The 24,350-nt window shown below is 40.4% G+C and overlaps 1 protein-coding gene across 3 annotated transcripts; it reads right to left on the bottom strand.

Moving 5' to 3' along the window:
- Positions 1–125: 125 nt before the first annotated feature.
- Positions 126–23,862, bottom strand: slc44a5b (solute carrier family 44 member 5b). 3 transcript variants are annotated; one of them, XM_055508516.1, is made up of 23 exons: positions 23,465–23,862; positions 14,997–15,045; positions 11,885–11,958; positions 10,612–10,696; positions 10,392–10,476; positions 10,164–10,277; positions 9,459–9,519; positions 9,256–9,379; positions 9,063–9,107; positions 7,884–7,967; positions 7,534–7,646; positions 7,203–7,334; positions 6,922–7,021; positions 6,711–6,803; positions 6,399–6,486; positions 5,768–6,030; positions 5,377–5,471; positions 5,192–5,295; positions 5,001–5,074; positions 4,728–4,798; positions 4,284–4,372; positions 3,943–4,027; positions 126–2,320 (listed from the first exon to the last, which is right to left on the bottom strand). In XM_055508516.1, the coding sequence occupies exons 1-23, from the start codon at positions 23,499–23,501 to the stop codon at positions 2,223–2,225; spliced, it is 2,163 nt and encodes a 720-aa protein (XP_055364491.1). In that variant the 5' UTR covers positions 23,502–23,862; the 3' UTR covers positions 126–2,222. The 3 variants fall into 3 exon arrangements, with proteins under 3 accessions (XP_055364491.1, XP_055364490.1, XP_029003626.1); XM_055508515.1 differs by lacking the exon at positions 126–2,320 and adding an exon at positions 2,379–3,625 and having other exon boundaries at positions 23,465–23,860; XM_029147793.3 differs by lacking the exons at positions 126–2,320; positions 9,063–9,107 and adding an exon at positions 2,379–3,625 and having other exon boundaries at positions 23,465–23,858.
- Between the last annotated feature and the right edge of the window lie 488 nt (positions 23,863–24,350).

The raw sequence follows: 24,350 nt of genomic DNA, 5'->3' as shown, positions 1-24,350 counted from the left end.
GGATTCTTATGATACGGTACGTAATAGTGAAACCGGCTCTCATGCCGTCAGCTTTTTACACAAATAAAACACAATAAAGAATAGTTTGAATTACAACTCATCTCTCTCTGGATTGACAGGTTAGAGCACTACATCTTCAGAGTCTGACTTTTAAGAGCTTGTGGTAAGAAAACTGACGCCCAATCTGACTAGGAGAGAGGTTTTACTTGTGTCTACTTGTTGACTGTGGTTGACCAAAAGAATCTATTTTCCAGACAAGGGAGGGAGAGAGAAGCATATAAAAACTTCACTTGTCAGATCGGAGGTTTTTGTCTTTATGGAAATTAAAACTGAGCTAAACGCAAAAACCCTGACATTTGAAAGATTATTATTCAGTATAAAACACTGAACTAAATGCTACATGTGACAAACTGGGCACCACTCGACATCACCACCTCTCAGGTACACAGGCAGAGCCTTGTTTGTATTGAATGGTTAACGTACGGCCGGCGTGTCCCAGCGCGTTGAGCCCAAACAGAGGCAGAAGGGGGCACGAGGTGCGTCTGCCAGCGCTGTCACTGGCACCATGAGGGCAGGTTTCAGGTTTGACAAACAGGCCTTGCATCATACTCACGGCAGATCAAAGCTGAGCACATGATGCATAAACCTATTTAGGGAAAACAAGAAATCCTTATCAAACATGTGTAGAAAGAGACCACCCGCCAACAGCTGCGTCCCTTACTGTTTGACTTCATCATTCAGCTAATCAGCAACTCGTGAAGACTCGTATCAATTTGGGGGAAAAAAAAAAACACCTGTCCAGCATTTACTGGGTTCTGGATCAAAAGCAATGTAATTTGCCCCTAATGGGTGCAACAAACAAAGCAAAATACACAGACATTTAATAAATGATAGTTACACATTTATTTTGGTTGAACCAGTCATAACTCAAATAAATACAGGCCAATGTGGCCACATAATTGAGCACTGTGGTACAGTACTATCCCCAGAATGCAGAAACCAGAATTTAAAAGACACACAAACAAAAAAACAAAAACAAAAAAGATGAACAGAAGCTGCTGATTTGCTCATTATATAAACTTTCTACAGTACTTAGAAGAACAAATCTGAGTCTTTGGTTTCATAATATGCCAATTTTACCTCACCTCAAACACTAACTTGCTTCCTTTATGTAGGATTTGTTAAGTTTAGTTGTGTAAGCTCTTAAACCTTACCTTATACAGTACCTTGAGAAATCCATGTTGTGAATGGGTGCTATAAAAAACAGTGTAGCTGCATGATGTAACTGAAAACTCAATATGGGCATTTAAACAAAGGGCTCTTATCAGTTACTATGAACTACTGTGCTGTGATGGTCTGTACCATTAAATCTGAAAACATTAGATGCTAAGTAGTGAACACCTTTCTCAATGTGAGACAACCTGAGGTCAAACACTGTGAGAACAACACAGATAAATGGGCAACTGATCACTTCATCAGTCTTCATCAGTCCACTACGACACTACTCAGAACAATTCTGGTAGATGGCGCCACCAAGTGGTAAAAACATGTATTCAGGTTTGACACTAAAGCAGGTGAGAAATAAGGTTCAGGAGTCAGTGCTATCCATCAATTACATTTCATACATCTAACATTTATTTTGACTAGGTAAATGACATTGTGATTGATCAAAATTATAATTCAAGGTCTACCACTGGGCTCTAATTAGTTAGCAGGATAATTTAAACCACTTTAATTACTCATATCCTAATGTTTTAAATGTACCAAATTGTACTGATGTAATGAAAGACATCTGGAGTTTGCACTGATTAGGCAAATCTGAATGGTTGATGTCATTGAGCCATATTTTTGTCTTCATAAATTAAATCGATGGCCAATATCTGCAATGTGAATTCTGTTTTGTATCTTGATTTACAATAATGTACTTATTATGCATTTAGACATTTGAAATGTAATTATGGATATTCGTGTGAAAACCACTGTGTAGGTTGACTGTGACTGTATAAATCAAAGTATATTTCAGTTGCAGCTGTGAATTAGTTGAATATATAGGAGTGGGTAAAACTTTGTTCTTCATCTAAGACTTTTTCATACATTCAAGTTCATATCATGTGAGTGAGGGAATGAAAATATTAGAATATATCAACTCCAACCTGGAGGCATTTTAAGTGTGTACTCTACATCTTGCACATGGTTGGCTGTTTCCCACCTTCGTTTTGTTTCTATTTCTTGATGTTCTTCTTGTGGAGGATCTGCATTAGGGATCTGCTCATGTAGAACGGTCGTTCTGCAGAGCCGTTGTTCACCTCCAGATCCCACACTAGGACGCAGCAGTAACAAGTTAGAACCATCCTCATCAGATTAATGCATCAAAAATCTAATTTTGATATTTTTAATATGGACAGTACTTCGACTATTCATGTTTATTCCAAAAAAGATTCACATTTTCATTGAATTTTGTCAATAAAAAACATCTTCTATACAAAAAGAACACTGAATAACCTCCAGACAGATGTGTGTATTATACCTAGTAATAAAACTGCACTACATCTGAACCATCCAATAAAAAAATTACCAAAAATGGCTTTGACATCCTTTAACAAACTGTATCGCAAAGGTTCCTGGTGTTAAGTCTAAAATCACAGAATAGGAGGAACATCATTATTTTTTTTCCACAACTAGGCACATAAACTAGTGGCTGCATTCAAAGTTTCCTGAAGATGGTCAGATGTTCAGATTTTAAGCAAAAACCATTAAATGTCATTTGAAGTCTTGACCTCCCACAAAATGTCTGTAGGATTTACAGTACAATTCTCTGAGCAGTATGGAATTATTGTGAGCTCTGGTAAATAATGCAAAAAAAAAGGAGAAATATGTTTTGCTAAGTGCAGATTACACACCATTTTTGGATCTGTGTGTTTGTGTTAGAATACATAGTGTGGATCCAAGCAATCTACCAGTGATAAACATCAACAGCCAGCAAAGTAATCATGCTAGACAGGAGAAATAAATCAAGTGATTCTTTTCGCATATGTGAAGGTGCATACAAAATGATTTTACATTATGAAGACCAAAGGTGCAACAAAGTCCACCTCCCGTTCAATGGTGGCGCCTTGTGCTATAGTCCATCAGTGGCAACTGTACATTTTAAAGTCCTCAAGTTGTGTTGGGTAAAAAAATCCTCATCAAAACGATGTATACCCTCTTAATAAGGCAGAGGTCAGCAGAGAGTACAGAACAGGAAAAAGAACAGAAGCGTGGCAGAAGAAAGGCAGGTAACTGAGTTGGCTCAAACGAGGAAGTGAACAGAGTTCGTTTTCACAGTCTCCTTGCATTTCCTGTGGAGGATGTCTTTTCATGTCCAGGTCATCCCTGACCACGCTGGGATGTGTACAGTGTTTTTGATTAGCCCTACAGTACTTTCTCTGAAATGTCCTGACCCCTGCACATACAGTAAGATATGAAGACGTGAATAGAGAGTTAAAGTAGAGTAAATGGCTGCCCGCTGCTCAGGATGCAGCACATGTTTTGGAACTCTCCTCCCTTTTGCGAAGGATCGTGTGCAGGCCGGGAGACATGTAGTAGGGCCTGGAGGAAGACCCGTCGTTCCTTTCCAGGTCTTCACCTGATACCAGGTTCCAGCCCAGGAAAGGAGGAGCAGGAGTTGCAGACAACGTGCAGAGCGACAGCCAGGAAGAGAAAGCAAAGTCTCAGAAGAGATCAATAACCAATGCAGACATGCAGCCATTGAGTAGGTGAGAGTTGAAATAGCGAAAAAGCAGTAATTTTAAGGTTATGACATGGAGCAAAGCTTGAAGACGGAAAGCGAACTATTCATGTGCTAACATGCTACTCATCACTTCACTGTTTTGTACTGTGTGTGTACAGCTCTGATGTTCACAAACTGTGTGAGGGAAAAAAGTTAAAGGTCAGCGTACTTACAAAAGCACAGGAATAACGTGTCCACACACATGGAAAAGACATTAAAAAAGCCTTGTGCGATCATGTAAGACCCAAAGGTCACCGTCTGAAAAAAAAAAAAAATTAACAGCACAGTATCAGCGCCTATCGCTATGTTTCCTGTTATGTGAAAAAGAAAAGTTGTATTCCAACAAACACTAAAGGCACCAAGAAGAACAGAAACCACCTTTGCTTTGATTTACCTTAATCCGGAAAGTATATTCTAGAAACAAGTAACCATAAACTGTACTGTACTTCTTACAGCAGCTATAATTCTGTTCAGTGCAATACTTCATTTCCAGACAATGATTTTAATTTCTTACCACAACAGGGACCCAGTAGTAATTTAGAGAGGGCACCTCCTCTTGAATGGTTGGTATTTTATGCGTGAAGAACATAAAAGCAAAAACACCTGAAAAACAACAAAAAACAAAACAAGATATCAAAATATAACTCAACAGTACATATTTTGAGCAGAAGAGCAACATCAGTTTTGCTTATTACTCATAGGAAGTGTTTCTGATCACCATAACCAAATCCAAGATTCTGAAATCTAACCAGAAGTCACTCACCATATGCAGCATTAAAACCTTGCTCACAAAGGAAGCTGAGAGGAAGTGGAACATGTGCTTGGTAATATTACCAGATAGCGAGTCTGTTTGTTCCGCTGCTAATATCCAGCGGCACTTCTTATTGTGTTTCTTAGCAATTTCTTTGCCTCCATTCCTAAATCCCTTTACAGAAAACTGGTCATGACAAAAACTCACCAACACCTCCTGAAATGAGCAGCTTTCCCAAGAACAGTAGAAAATCTGTCACCTTGTCCAGAACAGCAACCCTATAGATACGGCAGAGAAAAAACTGTAATGTAAAGCACAGCAGAAGAGGAAGAAAAAAGAAAAAAAACAGAAACTGCTATAGTAAATGCTTTGTTAGGAAGAAAATACTCATTCCAATTCTGGCATCTTAGCAGAATCTAATTCACCATTACTAATTACTAAGGCCGATTGTCACAGGATAATATGTAAACACCCTCTTACCGAATTACGTTCCTCATTAAGAGGAAGAAAGCATCCTTGGAGGATGTGCAGAAGTTCTTCCCATATATTGCTATCTGTTTGAAGAGAAGTAGAAAATACTTAGGAGATATACCGAAAACGTCTATTAGAGCAGAACAGAAACCTAACATATCAGTCCTAACTATTAGCTAAGCAACTGTTCCATGACTCACCATAATGTATGCATTTCTGTTTATAAATCTGATGAAATGTTCCAGGCACCAGAAGCAGCATTTGAGGCAGCAAAGCAAGTATCGAGCAAGGAAGTTGTGAGAACCTAGGAAAACACAACTGTTAATCAACACTGCACAGGCAACAATCTTTGAGTTCAGTAAGTGCAGCAAAGGTTATGTCTTACCTTTCAGTTTGTTATCCAGGTACTCAAGAAGAATTTGAACCAACTGCACCACGGACAGGATTAAAGAACCAAAGGCGAGGGAGCCTGTGTGATAGCTAGAACACAAATACAGTGATGAGCATTTACATACTGTTGAGTTAAATGCAATTATTTAGGCAAACCATTTCAAAGTCTGTCCATGTACTGAGAGTCAACTGATGCCTTTATTGGAAAACTTTATTGGATGTTGTTTATGACAAAAAACTAAAGGTCAAAAAATCTTTGCTTATTGTGACAAATGTGAGTTAATAAAAGCTGACACTCTGCAACCATAAACCTCTTGATATAAAAAACATAAAACCTTGTATAGGGTTCTGAATATTGTATAATCTCCATCCGTGCAGCTCCTCACCGTATCGCTCTACTGAATGAGGAATAGAGAGGGCAGGCAGGGATGTCGTTCGGCTTCTTCAGAGCCCAGTAGTAGGATGCAAAGGCCCCAGCCAGGGTGCACTGGCCTAGGGCAATGGTAAAGTTGACCAGCCAGAGGAACACAAACAGGTTACACAGATGGAGGACTATTATGTAGCGGTGGTAGACGCTCTCGCCTCCATAGAAAGCGAACAGGCATTGCGACCCCGGGCACACCTTGGTGATGTTAGTCTGATTGAAGGTCTGAAAGAAAGCCACACATTTAATCTTGATGTATAATCGGACAATGAGCCAAGAACCTCTACAAGATGACAGAAAAAACATTCCATTCACTGCTTTTTGTATGTTAATGAAGAATATCCTAATGTAAATGGCCTTGAGGTAATCATCAATTAAAAACTGTGATGACAGAGCTCAACAAAGAGAAATTATATAGTCTGTAAGTATAATCTTTAAGTGTATAATCTGTAAGTAGTCGTAGTCAGAACATTAATTACATACACCGTATGTATTTCTTCACAAAAGTATTAATTGCCAAGTCCAGTAAAGAACACTTTACAGTCGTAGGAATCTGTCTTGGTATAAATGTAATTGTATCAAAGATGGCAAACCTTTGGATTGCATGTGAGGTTAGCATACATGCATTTATCATCAGCAGCTGTGACCTTGTAGACTGCATTACCAGATGATGCTAAGAAGCTGAAAGAAAATGAGTTAAGGGCAACAGAAATGTATGGTCCATATAAAAAGGATGCCCGAGTCATTTTGGAACATGCAGAACAAAAAAAAGTTATCGGAAGCACAATTTGTTTTTTCAATTTTTCAATCAATATGTACAGTATATGCTGTTATTCTTTAAAATTAAAGTACCACATACAAAAGCAGCTGAATTCATACTGTACTTCCTTAAATTAGAAGGATACACTGCTATAATTGCCCAATAAGTGATGCAGATGGCCAGAAGGAGAAAAGTGATGATGGGGTAGAACAGAGTGGACATGATGTAGCTAATGGCCCTAGAAAGATCAAAGAGACAATATTACAAATTACAGACATCCGTGAAATACAAAAAAACAACACAGTATTCCATTTTCCATATTCTGAGTGGACAACAAGGCTTACAGCCATACTTACTTGCTTCCCTCCTTAAGTAAAGCAATAGCAATGCACAGTCTCCTCCTCAGGAATATCAGTATAATCACAATGATGGTTTCAACCACAGCCAGTGAGATCGCTGAGGCAAATAAAAGAAAAAATGTTACTTGAGCATTTGAACACTTTTGATGAACTTAGGAAATCATAAAGATAAAATTTGCTAAAGCATGTATGAAATCCAAGTCACATGTGCTATGTAACTTGTAACTGTTATAAATAATAAAATTAAAGGAGCAGAAGTGCAGTAGCAGGTAACGTACTGAAGATGAGCCATGTCTGGCTGAGATGAAGGTAAACGCTGAAGTCTGTGTGAAAGCTGATATCCGAGAGGGTCATATTAGCATGTGGCGTCCTGCTCAGCATGCTGTATTCCACGTAACAGTGCCAGATACCTGAGAGACACGGAGAGAGACATATGCAAATACTCCATAGCTGCACACTACACCAGAAGCATTTACAGCAAAACAAGTGAGGGGGCTTAACGCAGTATCCATCTAAAACTAAGCAAAAAACAATAAGGCGTGCAATGCAGCATAGCAGCATTGCGTGTGTGGTAAGTATAAAGCAATGCAGGGAACTGTCTTTACTCACCATAAGCGACGGCGCCGATGACACCAACTATAACAAGCCATAAAATTGCACCAGCAGTGTAGCGTAGGAGCAGGATAAAAAGCAGACTGGCCACCATGGTTATCACTAGTCCACTGCAAGAGCAAAAACGAACACACACATCTCAGTGAGTGAAAACAAATGCATACAGTTTGGAAAATACACCACAAGGAAATTATAATTATGTTACTAATAACAGAGGTTGTGTAACTAGCTCTGAGTTTCTGCTTGGACAAAAACCACAGGATTCTTTTTCATCTTGACTTTCGCTGAAAGGGCAGATAACTTGAAATGAAAACATAAAAAGTCTTTTAGGTCCCAGTCATTCTTACACGAGAATCCAGTCCCAGGAATTTGCATAATCCTCAAAGATCTTCATGCCGACTTCTTTGGCATTTAGGAGACTGGAAAGACCTCTGTGACAGGTAACAGGGTGAGACAGGAGAAAATGAGCAGAGCAGGGGTGACAAGAAGGGACTAATAAAATCAGCACATTTGGGTGAACACCTCTGAGTTTACCAGACATTTTACAAATTGGCCTAAATTGGTTTCAGTTAACAGAATTCCATTGGTATTACCTGGGTCTAAATTTCAGAAATAAAAAGTATAGTTTTATATCAAAAGCAACATTAAAACCAACATTAGTGTTGCTGAAGCATAATTTAATAGCTACTTTTACTTTGGTAGAAAATGTTACTAAATGTAATACAGAGGAGCACACAAGTGATTCAGTGAGGTCACATTAGATGACACAGGGCCGTTAAAGTCCTGCTTCTTTGAGTTTAACGCTTGACCAGCCTTGAAAGCAGCAGAAGAGCAAAGTGAAGAACAAGACCAGTAGCAGTGTCAGGACATGAATACTGCAATGTCTAATCACAGATGCACTGTCCGATGACTCTGACAACTCCATATTGAAGAGTGGACTTTCATCCAACACTACTAAGGACATTTGCACATGAAAACGTCCTGACCACCAGGGGGCACCGTATTACTCTTTATTTTACTTTAATAGGCAGTGCATAGCAATTTATAATGCAGTTCATGTTACCAGGTAGAGGCTTATTAATCAGCCCTAATTCTGCTCCACTGTTGCGAGGTGAGGACACCTGCAACAGATTTTGTCTTAATGACCAGCACAGGTGTGAAGGTAAATCTAACTGAAGCTACAGCTGAAGCATCGTTATCAGTTTGGGAGCTTTTTGCATGATAGTTATTTGACTACAAAAGAAAGAAGCAATAAAGCATTTTATATCCTGTTAATTTAGGGCAAAAGAGTCAAACAAAATGATGTACAGAAAAGTATCAGCTGAACTGATTAAATACTGCACATGATTTTCGGAATGTTTGAAATGCCATTAATGTCCTGTTGGCACAGATTCAAAAAGCAGACAGTTAGCTTACAGGGTCGGCCTTTGACCTTTCAGGTAAGCTGCATTTCATGCAATAAACATGCAAATGGCTGAATGTGGTTGGACACAATCCTGGGCTTCAGCAAAGTGTCCACCTCCTACCCTGCAACATCTGTCCAGAACTCTCTGGGTGCAGACTTAGCAGCCCTAGTGAAAGTATTACAGTCAGTCTTATTTATGGGGTGAGTTATTATTCATTACTCTACCACAGCAGCACTTCTGTTTACATGACTGTATAACTTAAGTGGTCCAACAATAAGGATGGGGATTAAGGTTGCTGGGAGGTAGGACTTACGTGGCAGCATCTTTGAGGTCGCTAACGCTCCTCTTGTTATTCTCACCATCTTTAAATATGGTCTGATTGGCTACAGTTAACGTTCCATTTCTGGTAATGAAATCCGGGAAGCACCGCTGAAGGACTGGAGCACATTTTTAAAAAGTTTTAGAAGGAGTAATAAACACACCGTGTGCTATTGTTTACATTTCAGAGCTACTTACAAGGTCTGCTTGGCACAATCATTGATGGGCAGTCTTCATCTCGTATGACTTGTAAAGCTGACTGAAGAAAAAAAAAATTAAGAAGACAGACAATTCAAACTAATGAAATCATTCATACTTCACTAGTTATAATTTCACATAAATGTCTCATTCTAATACTTATGATAGTAGAAGTTTTATTTTTATTTTCAGTCTTGGTAGTGATATTTGGAAGTGAAATATGACAGAGGCTGAATGACGTCTGATGTAACACTGTCAAACTTGAGATGAAGTGGGACGTGGGAATCAATGATTCAGTTTAAAACAGTAGGACTGAGCTGTTAGGTGCTCCCACATACCACCTCACTTTCTGATCCTTACACAGCATCACACTGGCGTCACCGTCACTGAACAGCTGCCAGTCGACAGAACAGGGCCTCAATGTGCATCAGCGGCTGCTACAGTCGCTCACTTCCGCCTTTCTCTCAAAGCAAGTGAGCTCTTCCTCATGATGTGTTGAGGCTAATGAAACCTGATGATGTAGAACTTTTTAGGCTTTATGTTACTCTAGGATGATGTATGTAAAATCTATCTGGGTCGATAGTCTCTCTATATACTGCATTTCTGAACACTACATGACGAACTGTGTACAGACGTACACCTTCTGGCAGAGGTGTCAAACTGGAATTTGGCATACAAGCAGAAAACGCCATCCTTGTCTCTCACCTTACTGTCAATCTTGAAGCCCGGCTTGCAGAATTGCTTGTAATAACCCCAGTTTTGGGTATTCCATGCATCCAGTAGAGTGGCAAATCTGTCAGGGCACTTGGAGACACAGAGCTAGGAGAAGGCAACACGTCCTCTTAATGAGAAAGCACATCAATCTTGCATAATCAAGCGTGGAGGAAAGGCAGCAGAGGAAAGTAAGGTGATGTGAAAACATGCTGCTTTTACCTGGGTTGTAGGGCACTGGAGGTTAATTAAAACTGCAGGATTGGCACATTTTAACATGTTGAAGTAGAATAATATGGCTTTGTTTCTGAAGACAAAGAGAGGTACAATGTAAGATTAGATGCACTGACTAAACCAGTCCATTACTTTGCAATCTTTGATCAGCAATTGTGTGAATATACATGTAAACTGTGAATACACAGTACTAAATTTTTCCACTCACGCATTGGGGGTGTTCTTCTGCCCACAGAACTGACCGTGGCTGTCAGTTGGATAGACGACCTTCCTGGGGTCACCATGAATCCAGGCTGTAATACAAATATAATACATTATTTTGATCGAACTGCACAAATCTGAACCTATGTAGTGAAAGTTGGTACATATTCTATTCTCTGGGCTATTGATCAAATCAATACCCCATCTAAATGTTTATCTAACAGCACTGCAGGCATTGAGGTATGATTAAAATAACTTTAAATGAGTCCTGTAAATGAGTTAGTGTGAATTAGGACAGAGTGATAAAGTACGTGGCTATCTGACTATATCATTAGGCATTAACAAATAACTAACCAAACAAATTGAAAATGTATATATATTAAAAATAAATATCTACATACAAAAACAACAAATATCTATTTCTTTTCACAAGAACGGCATTAACTCAAATGCAATTGCAACAGTTCTTGTTTTGTCATTTGCCGGTGTTAACGGTTGATGATGGATTGTGCTGAGCATCAGAGGACACAAGTAAACAAATTTGATACAAAAAAAATTAAGCAGAAAGAACTTCAGCACGACATAGTATATTGGAGGTTGCGTCTACTGTCATGGAGCCTGCACTTTTTAAATTACTGGGAAACAGTAAGGTCTACACATGCCCAAATTGTGACGTGACTCCACTGACAACAAGCTGGCAAGGGGTGACACTTGGTTGACAGCACTGGGACCTCACTTCTCTCTATGTGTGTGTTATGTGTTTAAGAATTCAGTTTTTTACTGCATGTATGAATGTAGAATCAAGACCTAGTAAAGAACATAAAACAGCTTTAATAATTGATCAATTAATAAACTCGCATCAGTCAAAACTCTACCCAAGTTGCCTACTGTGAGAATGCTGTAGCTCATTCCTACTCCCCCAGACTTTTAACAATCACAGTTTGCTGAATATCCCACCATGAAATTATGAATATAAAAACAGCTTGTTTTCTCTGTGTGAGTGTATCCTGTGGAGAATGAAGATTTTGTAAATTGCTGTGCCGACGGCCAACCGCACGTACAGCAGAGCCAGAGCACACTTTCCTCTCCTTCGAGGAGGAAAGGATTTCATGTTGAGCTAACAGCTAGGACTAGAACTGAAGTGAGCAATTCACACTTACACTGCAGGCCACAACCAGGGCAGAACATATCATCTCTCTTGTGCACAGCCATGTTTGAGTGTGCGTGGTTGTGTGTCATTGTATTACTCCGTGTGATCAGCAGTAACGCGTCAAACTCACCCACAGTCCCCAGAGCGATGTAACCGATGATGACGATGACGAAGATGAAACAGCAAAACACATCAGTGCAGCTCCTAGAACAGAAAAACATGCAATCAGAAAAAAGAAAACCACAAAAACAGAAGGTATAAGATTACAATGGTTGGTTATAGAACTTATATTTTGGACAAATACATTTAATAATGTGTCACTAAGGAGAACTGGGAATTGTCTCACCTTAAAAATAAGTGGGTCTGTGCCTGTGGGAAGTTAATGGTCCCCACAGGCACAGAGACTGCTTTTTGAAGACGGGTTCTTTTTCACAGTGCTGGTTTAAAGACACAGTTTTTTCTGCCTTCTCATTGTCTCTACTAGACGAACTATTCTTCCTCCTGTTTTGCTTCAGAGAGAAACTGCCCAGCACCTTCTTTGCTCTCTTTAAAAACTATTCAGACTACTGAGCTCTAGCCCTAAAGAAAGCCAAGTTCACGTCACTGTGCTCAAGTGGACAGGTTTATAAAGGACACAAGAAAAGCTCTTCCTAACATGTTACAGAAATTGACTCTCATCTTCTTCCAATCAGGGGAGCAAAACCAAGGTTATAACCAGAACTGAGTGTGAGAGGGCAGTGCTTTGAAGAGTGGAGTTTACTGCTGCATTTCTTTTAGTAATCAAACCTACACCTACAGTAAATACCTTTAGTGCAAGCCTTTAACAACTGCAGTAAAGTTTATAATCTATGTTAACAGGCTGCTCTGGTAGATTGATTTGCTGAACTCACCATAATTTCAAATAACTGAGAGCCTGCCAATAATATGTGCTTATCATTTCAGAATAGAATTACTCCTGTATCACCACACTCATCAGAATTACATTACGCCTGCAGATACAGTACCTGCAGCATGTTTAGAGCAGATAACTGACCGTTAGACCATCTGCTCCGTACAGGCAGAGATCCAAACACCCACCAAAACTCCTAATAGATAACATCTGAAGGCTTAGGGACACTGGGGCACATATCAAGGTTTAAACCATTTTTTTCTGAATGTGCAGCAATTATTTTTAGAGATAACAGAGAATCAGGGGCAGCTAAAGTAGAAAATGCTCTGCCAGTGAAAGAAACCAGACAGTGGCTGTAAGGAGTATAAAGACAACCTGCCAAACTGCCAGAAAAATTGTGCATTATATTAATAAAAGCAAGCAAGCGAGAATGATTTAATTTCATTCTAAAGGAAGACAGAGAAGAGCTGTCTGGGTTGCCATGGCAATTGTTACATTACTTGTTTCTTTATCCTTTAGATGATCTGTGAGTTAGCTGTCACTCCGCCACATCTTAAGAGATCAGACGAAGAGATTTGAGGGGTGGGAGTCTATAGCCAACCTTGCGTCTACTCCACTTTAATGTGACTTTTAACTATAGATGTTTCTCAACTCCCACATATAAAGACACAACTGTGTTATTAAGACAAAGTGCAAACACAGCAGCATGGAGCTAATACAAAGTCACCTATGAAGCATGCTGAGGTGAGCGTTGAAGGGAAGCTGACAAGAGAACGAAGCTAAATTGTTTTCACTCTCTTCACTTTACCTCAGGAAAGTGGGCCACATAAACTGCAAGTCCAAGATACAAAAAATATTTAAAAATCACGAAAGCTCACTTCCCAGGTAGGGATATGCTCAGATGTCCCTAAACTGTATAGTGTATAGTACACACAGACCACAATATTTGGAGTCTCCATAAACTGAGAAATATCACTGGGAATTCTGCAAACTTTTGTGTCAGTATTATATTTACAGAGCTGATAATCTGCATGAGCCAAAGCCACACAGATGGCAGCAGTTCCACAGAATTGCAAGGGTGCCATTATGGTGTCAATCTGCTAGTCAGTCCCTGCTTCTTAGCAGAAGACATCTAGAACACCTGATTAACACAGGATGGGATATTTCCCATGGTCACACGATCCGGGCTGGGCATTGGTTCAAACAAGCAGCTCAACAAAAGCCTCCCATAAATAAACTTAGATGCGTGCTGTAATAGAAGGAGCATGTGAATTATAGGTAATTACATATGTAATCAGCTAGACTCAACAAAAATGTTTAAATTGCGGTGCAATGCAGTTGTGCAGTAGTATTTCTTTTTATAGGCTGTATGATATTGTCAATCAGTTGAATCAACACACCATGCTTAAGTCTGTTTTGCCTGTAGAGGACTATTCAATAACCACAGCGTTACTTCATTTAGGCAATGTGCTTGCATGAAAACACGACCACGGAGTCTGTCGTCTCCCAGTTCTCATTAGGAGAAAGCCTCTGAGCTACTGAAACATCAAAGTCTCGTTGGTGCCTTCACCCAGCTGTAGCAGTGAAATGGGCTGGAGAGGGTGGGATAAAGAGACACAGGAGGAATGAAACATGCCTTCACAGCAGCCTGCCAGACTGACACTGAACATAAAAGAGGTAAGAGTCTACATTAGCCCATAAAATGACTAAATCATCAAGAATAGCCTGCAGTGAAACCCTCAAAGGGTTTTTCCTTTATTGCAAAGTTCCACTCTTCATTGAGCTAAACTATGATACATAAAATTATTGTAAAGGTTCTAATTTGAAAAGGTTGCATGTCTTTGAATATATGTAAATGATATCATACATTACATTTATCATCATATCATATAACACTATATAACAGTGTCATGTAATTTTGTACAAAACACCTATTTCCATGCAATAATACCCATTATGTGTAGTAATATGTGTCACTGGGCTAACTTCAGCCACTAGGTTGACTTGATGCCATTGATTTGTGTGTTAAAGTAGAGAGAACAAGAGAGCTGCCAGTGGCTGCATAGACCTCTATTAAAGTAGAATGACAGATGATCAATCAGTCAGTGCCTGGACAGGGGTGGGTGCCAAACAGATTACACAGAGTAAATATCAATACACATGTCAGCATCAGACGTAGGAACATAACAACCAGTAGAAGGTCAGGTCACCCGATGTCCATTTTTAACAATTCTATTGTTAAAATAATAGGATATAATTCTACAATAGTGTCTTAGAAAGCTGACCCCATCTGACTCATCCACAAAAATGTGTTAGTAAACTTATACATAGTGACGTTAGGTAGATGTAGTACCTGTTACGAACAGGCCCTCTGAAGTTGGGGTCAAACTTGCGTGGTTCACCTATAACACAGAAGAGAATAGTGGGATTAGCTGACAAGAGCAAAATGAACATTAAAATTCAGTTACATGGCAACAAAACATAAGAATTCTGTTTTCATGATTGTTGAGGACTTTTGGACTCCGCACTCTAGAGCAACAAAAAATACATATGAGTAACACATCTAGTATCCAGAGCAGCACTGAGTACACTGACACCAATTACAAGTCACAAGTTAGCCCACTTCATTCAAGTGGCCAACACAAATTATGCAGACCATTAGCAGAACTGAGAGCAAAAGGAATGATCACACTAAGCTAGAGCAATGAAAGCCAAAAACAACGTGGCTACAACAGAAATATAATAAATCATTTAAGCAACCCTTAAGACAAACAGCTTATCTGGGTCACAGTGAGGATTCCCCATTTGACCCAGCAGAGTAAACACTGAAGCACGGATCAGTCACCCAAAGGGCTACCTCCAAATGCATGTCTTTTAAGTACGATAAACATGCAATTTCATTTGTCAGCTTCATTTCTTATGATGCATTTCTTAGGACCTATTAATCATCACACATGGAGCATAATATCTCCGAGCAGCTGGGACAGACTAGGGCAGCGTGAGTGGGCCTATCTCCCATCTGCCAAGTTCCCAAAATGGTCCTGTCGACAGAAGTGCAAGCCAGCCTTGTTCAGTTTGAGGAACAAATACACTGCACTATTTAAGCCCATGCAAATCTCGCTGGATTGTTCTAAATGTACAAAATTAGATCTGGAGTTTAATTTTGCATCTCGTATGTGTCAAACAATTCTTCAATACAATATATCATCCAGACACAAATCTAATCGATATAAGTCAAATATTCAGCCTTGATGACACGATCAGAAAGCTTGTATCTCAACAAACAAGTACAATGGCCACTTTTTCCACGTGCCCTTTCATTTTGTCCTTGCTGTTAAAAGCCTTACGTTATAGCCATCTGTTTGCTTGTCATCCAAAGTCACACACTTGAGTCGGTGTCCACTCTAAAAATGGGAGATGTTCTAGGTTAAACGTGTGAATTTCTCAGCCAAGGACATGGTGTCACTGAACCAGGTGCTCACTGCAGCACTTGCAGGTCACTGGCATGAGACAGAAGAGGATGGAAGTTAGCATTTTAACTACTCTACTGTAAGTAGTTTACAAAGTAGAAATTACACACTGTATATTACACATTAGGTATAATGATACCACAAATATGATTTTTTCACGAATTAATTTACAGCAGAGCTAATTAGGAGTTAGTAAGATATGCTCATGTAGCTATGAGGCTGGGCCCATGTAAGACACACATACACTAAACACAAACACTAACTGCTTCCATAATCCCCTCAGTGTGAGGCTACTAAAGGCAGGTAAGTCCATATGGCCCAAACCAGCTTAGTTACACTGGGATCAGGGGAAGACAGTGGTAAGAGGACAGACTGATGTAACAAATGTCGTGGATAAGAGTTATGTCATCTGAACAGCACCAACAGGCATCACCGTGATGAAAAATAAGGGCAATCACTACAAAACTGTCAATAAAATATGATGGTGCAAACTCAAAAACAATCACAGCATGCAATTGTGCATTTGCATGCTCTGATAGTTAAACTCTTTTCTGATACTGTGTACTGTACAGCAAACCCCACTGAATTATTCTCAACAACCAAATGTTATTGTTTAACATTTGGGTGAAAGCTTTGAAGAGAACGGTGGAATATAGCTGCTGTTCCTGCTCACTAAAATCAGCCTGACTAGTTCCAACAGGCTGGAGCACTTCTATCCCACCCACAAAAAGGATTCCACTGAAGGGTTAACAGGGAGAAGTGAAAATCATCAGTGATGCTGAGCCACCAGCAGGCTCTGCATTAGAAGATGACGGCTGTTTAGACTGCACTGCAGTCTGCCAGTGCAAGAGATGAGGCTGGAGGACTGGATGTGGGCTGCTGGCTGAAGTCAGGCTGAATGAGGGTCTGTAGTCAACAACATTTGGAAAAAGCCTGGCAGGCATGCTACCCTGGGATGACTAGGCTTGCAGTTAGCCTCACTAACGGCTAGTCTACCTTATTGACATATTGTTAGTTAATGTCACTGTGTCCACCATGTAAAATTGTACACATAACAAGGTAATCATGCTTGTAATTGAAGTGACAAATTTCCAAAGTCTTTCAGCTAGTCTGACATACAACAGCAGCAAAATCTATGACTCAATTTACAGACGTGTGGATCCAACATGATCAGTTAGTGTGTACTATGTGACAATGGCTCAATCTGAAATCCACATAGTACAAGATGTCAGCTGAGAATCAACCTCAGATTTGCTTGAAATGAAAGAAGCATTTTAAGAACCGAGCCAGCGTTGGGGAAGGTCGCAGACGAGGGCATCACCTTGTAGTTCGCCTATTGGGAGGAGACAAAATTGCACACGTACCAACTGAATCACTTTATTGCAAGGTCATACTACTCAAGGATTATGTGTCACATAAATATAGAGCATTTACACTTTAAGTAACATAATCATCACAGGAAAAAGATTTGATTTCAATCACACAAAAATCTAAGAAAATTTACAACTTAATAGGACTATTAAATAGAAACTGAACAATGCTGTCATCAAACCCTTCAGAGTACACTTCTTTTTACGACTTCCTACTTCTACTGCCCACTCTTCCAGAGTTTCTTAGCTCGTCTCTGTAAACGCACCCCCTACACAGACACATCAACATGGCAGACACTGGCAGCAGTGTCCCCAGGCTCCACGGTCCAACACAGGCCTCTTTTATACCATGATCAGGCAAACAGCTCGAACACTGCAGGTGCTCTACATGGACTGGGTCAAAGGGGGCATTTAAAAAGGACTTTTTAAATGTTATTTTCACTCTGCTGGTTCATAAGCTTTTCCAAACCCTTGAGAGACTGCAGTACTGTCAGTGTGGCGCTGACAATTGGGTGGTGTAAGATGCAGCTACAAATAAAGAGAAATGAGAAAATAGATACGTTAAAAATTCAACATAATGATGCTGCTCAGCAGCGGTGGCACGGTCTCCAAGTTTGAATGCTGTGTACAGTACGTCCATTCATTTTTTATGAACCGTTGGCTTCTACCAATTCAAACACAAAATAAACATCAGTAACATCATGACTTAAGGGACTCTGTATTCCTCAAGGCTGAATTTAAGACGTACTGTAGGAGGTTTATTTTGCAACACTGGTCAGGAGTGGTGCATAGAAACACATGACAAAGTAGTGTGCACAGATCATAAAAATAAAGGGGCCAAGGATTCATGTGGTAAAATGCAGAGAACAGACTGTCAAGGTTTCTCTCACACACACACACACATACACGTATACACACACAAAGTGGATTAAATCCGAGAGGTCATGGGAAACAGAAATCCACTGGCAAGGGTTCACTTGCGTCAGGCAACACTCTCACATCCTACTAACCCTAACACTTCTCACACACACACAACACAGGGAAACATTCACACAGATGAAGTGGGAAGAAGATAAAAAAGAAAAAAAAACATTAAAAAATACACATTACAATAAGTCTGTAAACTGTAACATCTCTAGCTTTCACTGCCTTTCTTCTATCTCCCTTCTGAGTCTAGGAACAGCCTCTGCACCGTGCCCTTATTCTGACTCTCTGGGGAAGAGTGCAACCTTTCCAGAGCTTGTCTTCTTACTGAGACAAGGCAACAACACAGAGATGGCATGTGTAGGTTTTGTCAGAACAGTCCATTGGGATCTTCTCTATTTGCAGACGTTTGGAAGCTGTGTGTTTGGCATCTCTGGCTTGGTAGCCCACTGGTTTAAATCTTTTGAATGCATGGGCCCTATTTACTGTGCATATTTTTTAGGCAAAGCAAAGAGACAGTGCTAGCCTGTCATCCACTCAAATGCTGAGAAAAGCAAAAACTGGGATGAGATTCGCCCCCCAAGAGGTGAGTTAGCATCTCAGAGTGTCAGATCCTGACAGCTAGCCTGCTGCTCTAAGCTGCAAAGTAGCAGGATTGTGGCCGGGGCTTTGTGACCTTGGTTACTACCGTGGGAGCCTCCAGGCATGTCAGTGGAAGTCCTGTGCTCCAGTGAAAACACACTTTCTATAGCTTTTGTGGATTTGGCCTTGATTTATGAAGACTTCAACATGAGGAGTGGCCACACCTTAATACTAAAACAGACTTCACATGTTACTGCAACCACTGCTACACGTTTACACACCAAGATATGTCAGGTTTACAGATTATTTCTGCAAATGATTTTAAACATACAGTATTAAAATTGCTTATGAATAAGTCATCGTAAATTGTAGACAGAAGCTGGGAAGGCAAAGAAAAAGTCAAAAAGAATTACTACATATATATCATGTGTATAAATAAATTTATTCAGGCATTTGACCAAGCAAAAACCAATGACTAATGTCCCACTTTGTATTCTAGCATTACTGTAGAACAACATAAGGATCACAGTGATGCAGTGATTAGCACAAAGCTAGAATGACCTGAATCCCTGCATCAACCAGGTGTCTTTAAATTAAGCTGCCTATGAGCTTTAAAATGTCTTTTCAACAACAGTGCCAGAATCAAATTTACACAATCAAGGAGGCCCTTAAAATGACCCTGCAGCCAAAAACAACGGTCTGTTCATGTTCACCTCTCGTGTGTGTCAATTTACAGGGAGGTGAGGGGTTGTAGAGGTCCACATACAGTATGTGTAATGGATGTGTCCTCTCTCCTGACCTACAGCGGAACGCCTTCTTCCGTGACTGTCTTGCTGGAGTCTGTGTTTTCTATTCTCATTGGCCTGCATTCTCCATCTTCCTGTCTAGAAAGGGAACGCGCTTACACACACACACACGCATTTATCTAGGCAATCCTTAACTTCACACAAGCCCCCATCAGCTGGTGGAAAACAGAGAGTGTTGCTGTGGTCATGTTCCCATATAAATAAATAATGAACCATGTTAAATTTGAGCAGCGATGCTCATAATTCTGCAGTTGTGTTCAAGTTCCTTTAGGCTTTCTCTCTGGCAACAGTGAGACATGAAACACAGTACAAATATGTAAAGCCACATCACTGTATCTGATCTATTGGTCTGTTATTTGCGCTCTCTTGTCAGGCGGTTAAAGCAGTAAGCAGCATTTTCTCTGGCTAATTTCTGTACGTGATATCGAGTGGTTCATTATGTAGATCCTCTGTGTCCGTTAGGATTCAAAGAGGAGATTCTATCAGTTGTGATGCCTTAAACAATTCCAAAAAGAAGTAACAACCCTGCTTTCATTAAAAATAATGAAGTGAAATATTATATTTTAATAGTGATTTTCCAACTGGTATTGGATTGACATTGGCAAGATACTAGTGCCAGGTGCTAGAATCCATGTATATGGATATGTAGATATATGCTGAAAGCGTGAAACACAGTTCAGTACATTGTAAGTTGTGAATGGATGGGAATGAGAGTTTACAGCTGCTGTCGCTACAGGTACAGAGCTAATCAGACCCACACAAGCTGCAGATTGTTACTCTACTACAATCAAAGCTGCTGTAGCCAATCTGACAACAGCAGCACATAGATGTATAAGCCAAGTATGTTGAGCAGAGGCTCTCAAGATATTCCTCTAAAAATAATACAAATTCACAGACAACTGCCAAGCAATTGGCACCATCCCCTTTGGCCCAGACACGGAGATGCATCTTTTTACACAGCATGCTCCTGTACTGGCTCCTATGAAGTTGACTCCGACTCATCATGTAAACCGAGATATGCATTTTTAAGCTCTTTATTTGGGGTTGAGAATGTGTCATTGTGACATGTCCAGTCTCTTGCTGTGCAAAGTAAACCATTCAGTTTCTGTCACTGTGCAGTAAAGTAGAGAAATATATTACTATTTCACTATTTCATGGCTGGAGTGAATAATATTTCAATTTTCCAGGCCTTTACATGATGATCGGAAATGACATATGGATGTTTTAGTGTAGTATAGTAAGAGCATAGGACACAAGTCTTAATTTAAAACAAGTCATTGTAAAGCAACACCTAGAAAGTCCATAATAACACCTAGTCCTGGGAGCAGAATGAGCCATGAGGGGCACACCTGCAGTTTGGCAGAATGAGGCTGTGAATGTGTGAGTCTATCTGTCTCTCAGCTTTTAGTCACAATTTTGCACTGACTCAGAATGAAAATGCAGCATTTAGGTAAGCTGCCCAAGCGAGAAATTTGTTAATTAACAGTGTGACCAACTCAACACTTTGTGTTGAATGAACTCCACATCTAAATTGCTACTTACAAACCTGCCATAGAATGATTATGTGCCATTTTCTCCTGTTCAGACTGACTGAACATTTCAGCAGTACAGTATTAGCCCACAGAACACTTGCTATGCAGTGAGAAATGTTATATAATACACTGGTCTCAAGAGTACACTTGAATCTGAGATGTAGAGCAGATGAAGCACTGTTGACTGTGAATAATAGAATGACAGCTAGTTTGACGTTATGTGTGCTATATGACAATTCACTGAACATTCAATACATTTTTATCAATCTCTGTTGTTGTGAAACAAAATATCTTTATCTTTAGCATGTACTCCACATTGCGTTGGTATTTTGGATGTGATGACATTATTTGACACTTCCGGGTTATAAATCCTAATACAGTATTTGTTAGAACCTGTCATTGTCACAGTCGTGGGGGCACAGTGCTCTGAATTGGTCTTTTGTGAGCTAGCAGACATTCTACAAGCACCAGTGAGCCAGTAACAGAAAGCTGATCTAAACATCCCATGCTCTGCTACCCAGGTCAAAGGACGCTGTTGGAGGGAACTTATAGTCCTTAATTAAACTATTCCATTCCATTCCGCTGCAGTTCTGTTGAGCTACACACGCAAGTCAAAGAAGAAGTAATGTACAGTATGATACACACAATTTATTCTGACGCATACTTCATTCAAATCATACAGACATTATAATAATGAAACACAGGCATATTATGAATCACTCAATGCAAAGCTATTTTCTTTCCACACTGCACAGAGTAAAGTAGAAGTCTGCGTTTGTGAACAGGGAGTGATGGGCTTTGAAGGCCCCAGTGGTGAGCTGCATGTCTGCAGAGAGTAGCGACAATCAACCACAGCTGACAACATGCAGTCCTGATTGGCAGAGGGCTAAAGGCAGAGAGTCGGAGGGACTAACAGGGTCAGCATGTGCTGAAATGAGAAAATGGAGAATCTTTGCCCATGCTGAGCTGTCGGGAGCAGTTTTGACAATGTCTGTCACTCAGTAACAGAAAAGACTGAGGACAGAACCTAGACACACTCATTTCAGCTGTAGTTCTATATATGACGTGGACGCCTGATGTGATGCATTTGTACCCACAGTACACAATTAAAATTAAAAAAGATGGGATTAGACAGAAAGCATGATACTGTAGGTCTGACTTTACCTATGAAAGACTAGGTGAGCAAAGACCAGGTAACAATGAACTTGCCAGAAAGAATCATTTATGGTTTCCTGTTTTGTTATTAAAGGGAAGAACAAATAGAATAGGATGGCATTTGTACAGACAACATCAAGCCTAAACACTCATGAGTCTGGAAAAGAGAATCACCAGTGAAAGTGGCCCTTTGTTTTGGAAGAAGCACTGCTGTCTGCGTGGCATCTGCTGCTGATAACGGATTATAAAGCTCTGATAAACAACGTGATTACTGAAAGCTGGATAATGGACAGACGCCTGGAGCAGCAACAATGCCGCTCCGGAGACAATGGATCATCAACAGAGATTATTGCTTTTAACCGTACTTCCAGCACAAACCACCGAATGTCTTCACTGTTAGGAAGGAGGAGAATGACGGCGGCATCTTTCGGGCTCAAGAACATTGGAAATAGTAAAGCGTCGGTCAGCTTACTAGTTTATTGGCAACTTGTGCTAACTGGTCAGTGAAGGATAACAACCGATCGCCAGCGTGTGGTCATCAGTAAAAGGTAACGTAACGAAGCTAGCGTGCTGCGCTTTGTAACCTTCGTTTAGCTAGCTGCGCCAGCACAAACACTGAAAGTGAACACGATGAGAGTTGGTGAACGTGTTCCACCCGGTAAACAGTGGCGGTACTAGACTGGAATGGTCGCATCACTCTGGTTACAGTCAGTAACGTTACAGCCACGACCACGGGAGGAGAGACCGCCGTCCGACCGTTACCCGGCGCTTCTGAGCGTTATTTTTGCCGTTACCGTGTATTTGCTGGCAGCCGTTAGTTAAATAGCATCACTTAGCTAGTGATCACGCGCCAGCGGACTCTGGCTAACATCCCCGCGGGTGACGGCAACGTGCCTCGTGTTATTCAGACGCTATAACGGACTGTCATAGCGATACACGGGGTAAATATCGTGGGGTTTCACAACAAAGACAACCGACTCACCATAGTAAGAGGAGGGGCTGTCCGTCCTTCTAGACATGGCACTTAATAGAGCAGACGCGGCACCGGAGTCTCGGTTTTGGAGTCCGCATATGAGAGTCGAGGAGTACCTCAGTTATGTTAATGCCTCGGAGCGGTCCCGTCGAGAGATAAACACGGCAGCCCGGACAGGTCTTAAGCTCTCGGTCTGAAGATGCTTCGGCCACGCAGCCGAGCGTCAGTCGTGTTTACAGCGCGACGTCATTAATTATTCCTAAACGGTCTTAAAGGGGCCGCTGCCGCTGACTCCGCCGCCGTCGCTGCTGTTGAGCGCCGCGTTTTCCTTTGTTAGGATGTAACGCAAAGCTCACGCCGCGTTGTTGCGCGCGGTCACAGAGGATTTGAACACGCGTAGCACAGAACAGTCCGCTGCTAATACAGTGAATAAATCTACTTCGAGTTTGACTTCTAATCAGCTTGTTGGTTGAGGAACAATAGAGCCAACGCAGCTGTGCTTTGCGGTTACATTTGTGTCCGGTGGAGAAACACTGACCCCTGGTGGGACGTCTGGGACATTGCAGTGCTCAATGACGCTGCAGCCACCGTCTATGTCAGCAATGGCGTTAGAGTCTTCTTTGTGTCTGTCTGGTGCACCTGTAATTTATAATAATAAAAATATAATGTAAAGATAACTATAATAGAGATTCAAATGCTTACGATAAAATAAATTCAGTAGAAGAAAAACAAACACGAGTGAAAACTCCTGTATTTGGCCCCTGGGTATATATGTATTTAATACAGGTAAATAGAAAATTTATTATATAGAGTGCAATATCTATAAATGGAATGACCTAATACCTTCAATGTAAAACTCGATTAGAAATAGAAATAGTTTAGTAATAAATTTAAA

This window comes from Betta splendens, chromosome 4 (genome assembly GCF_900634795.4).
Source record: "Betta splendens chromosome 4, fBetSpl5.4, whole genome shotgun sequence".
In the NCBI taxonomy this organism is placed as follows: domain Eukaryota; kingdom Metazoa; phylum Chordata; class Actinopteri; order Anabantiformes; family Osphronemidae; genus Betta; species Betta splendens.
Note: the sequence above shows the minus strand (reverse complement) of the source record. Positions and strands in the feature narration are given on the sequence as shown.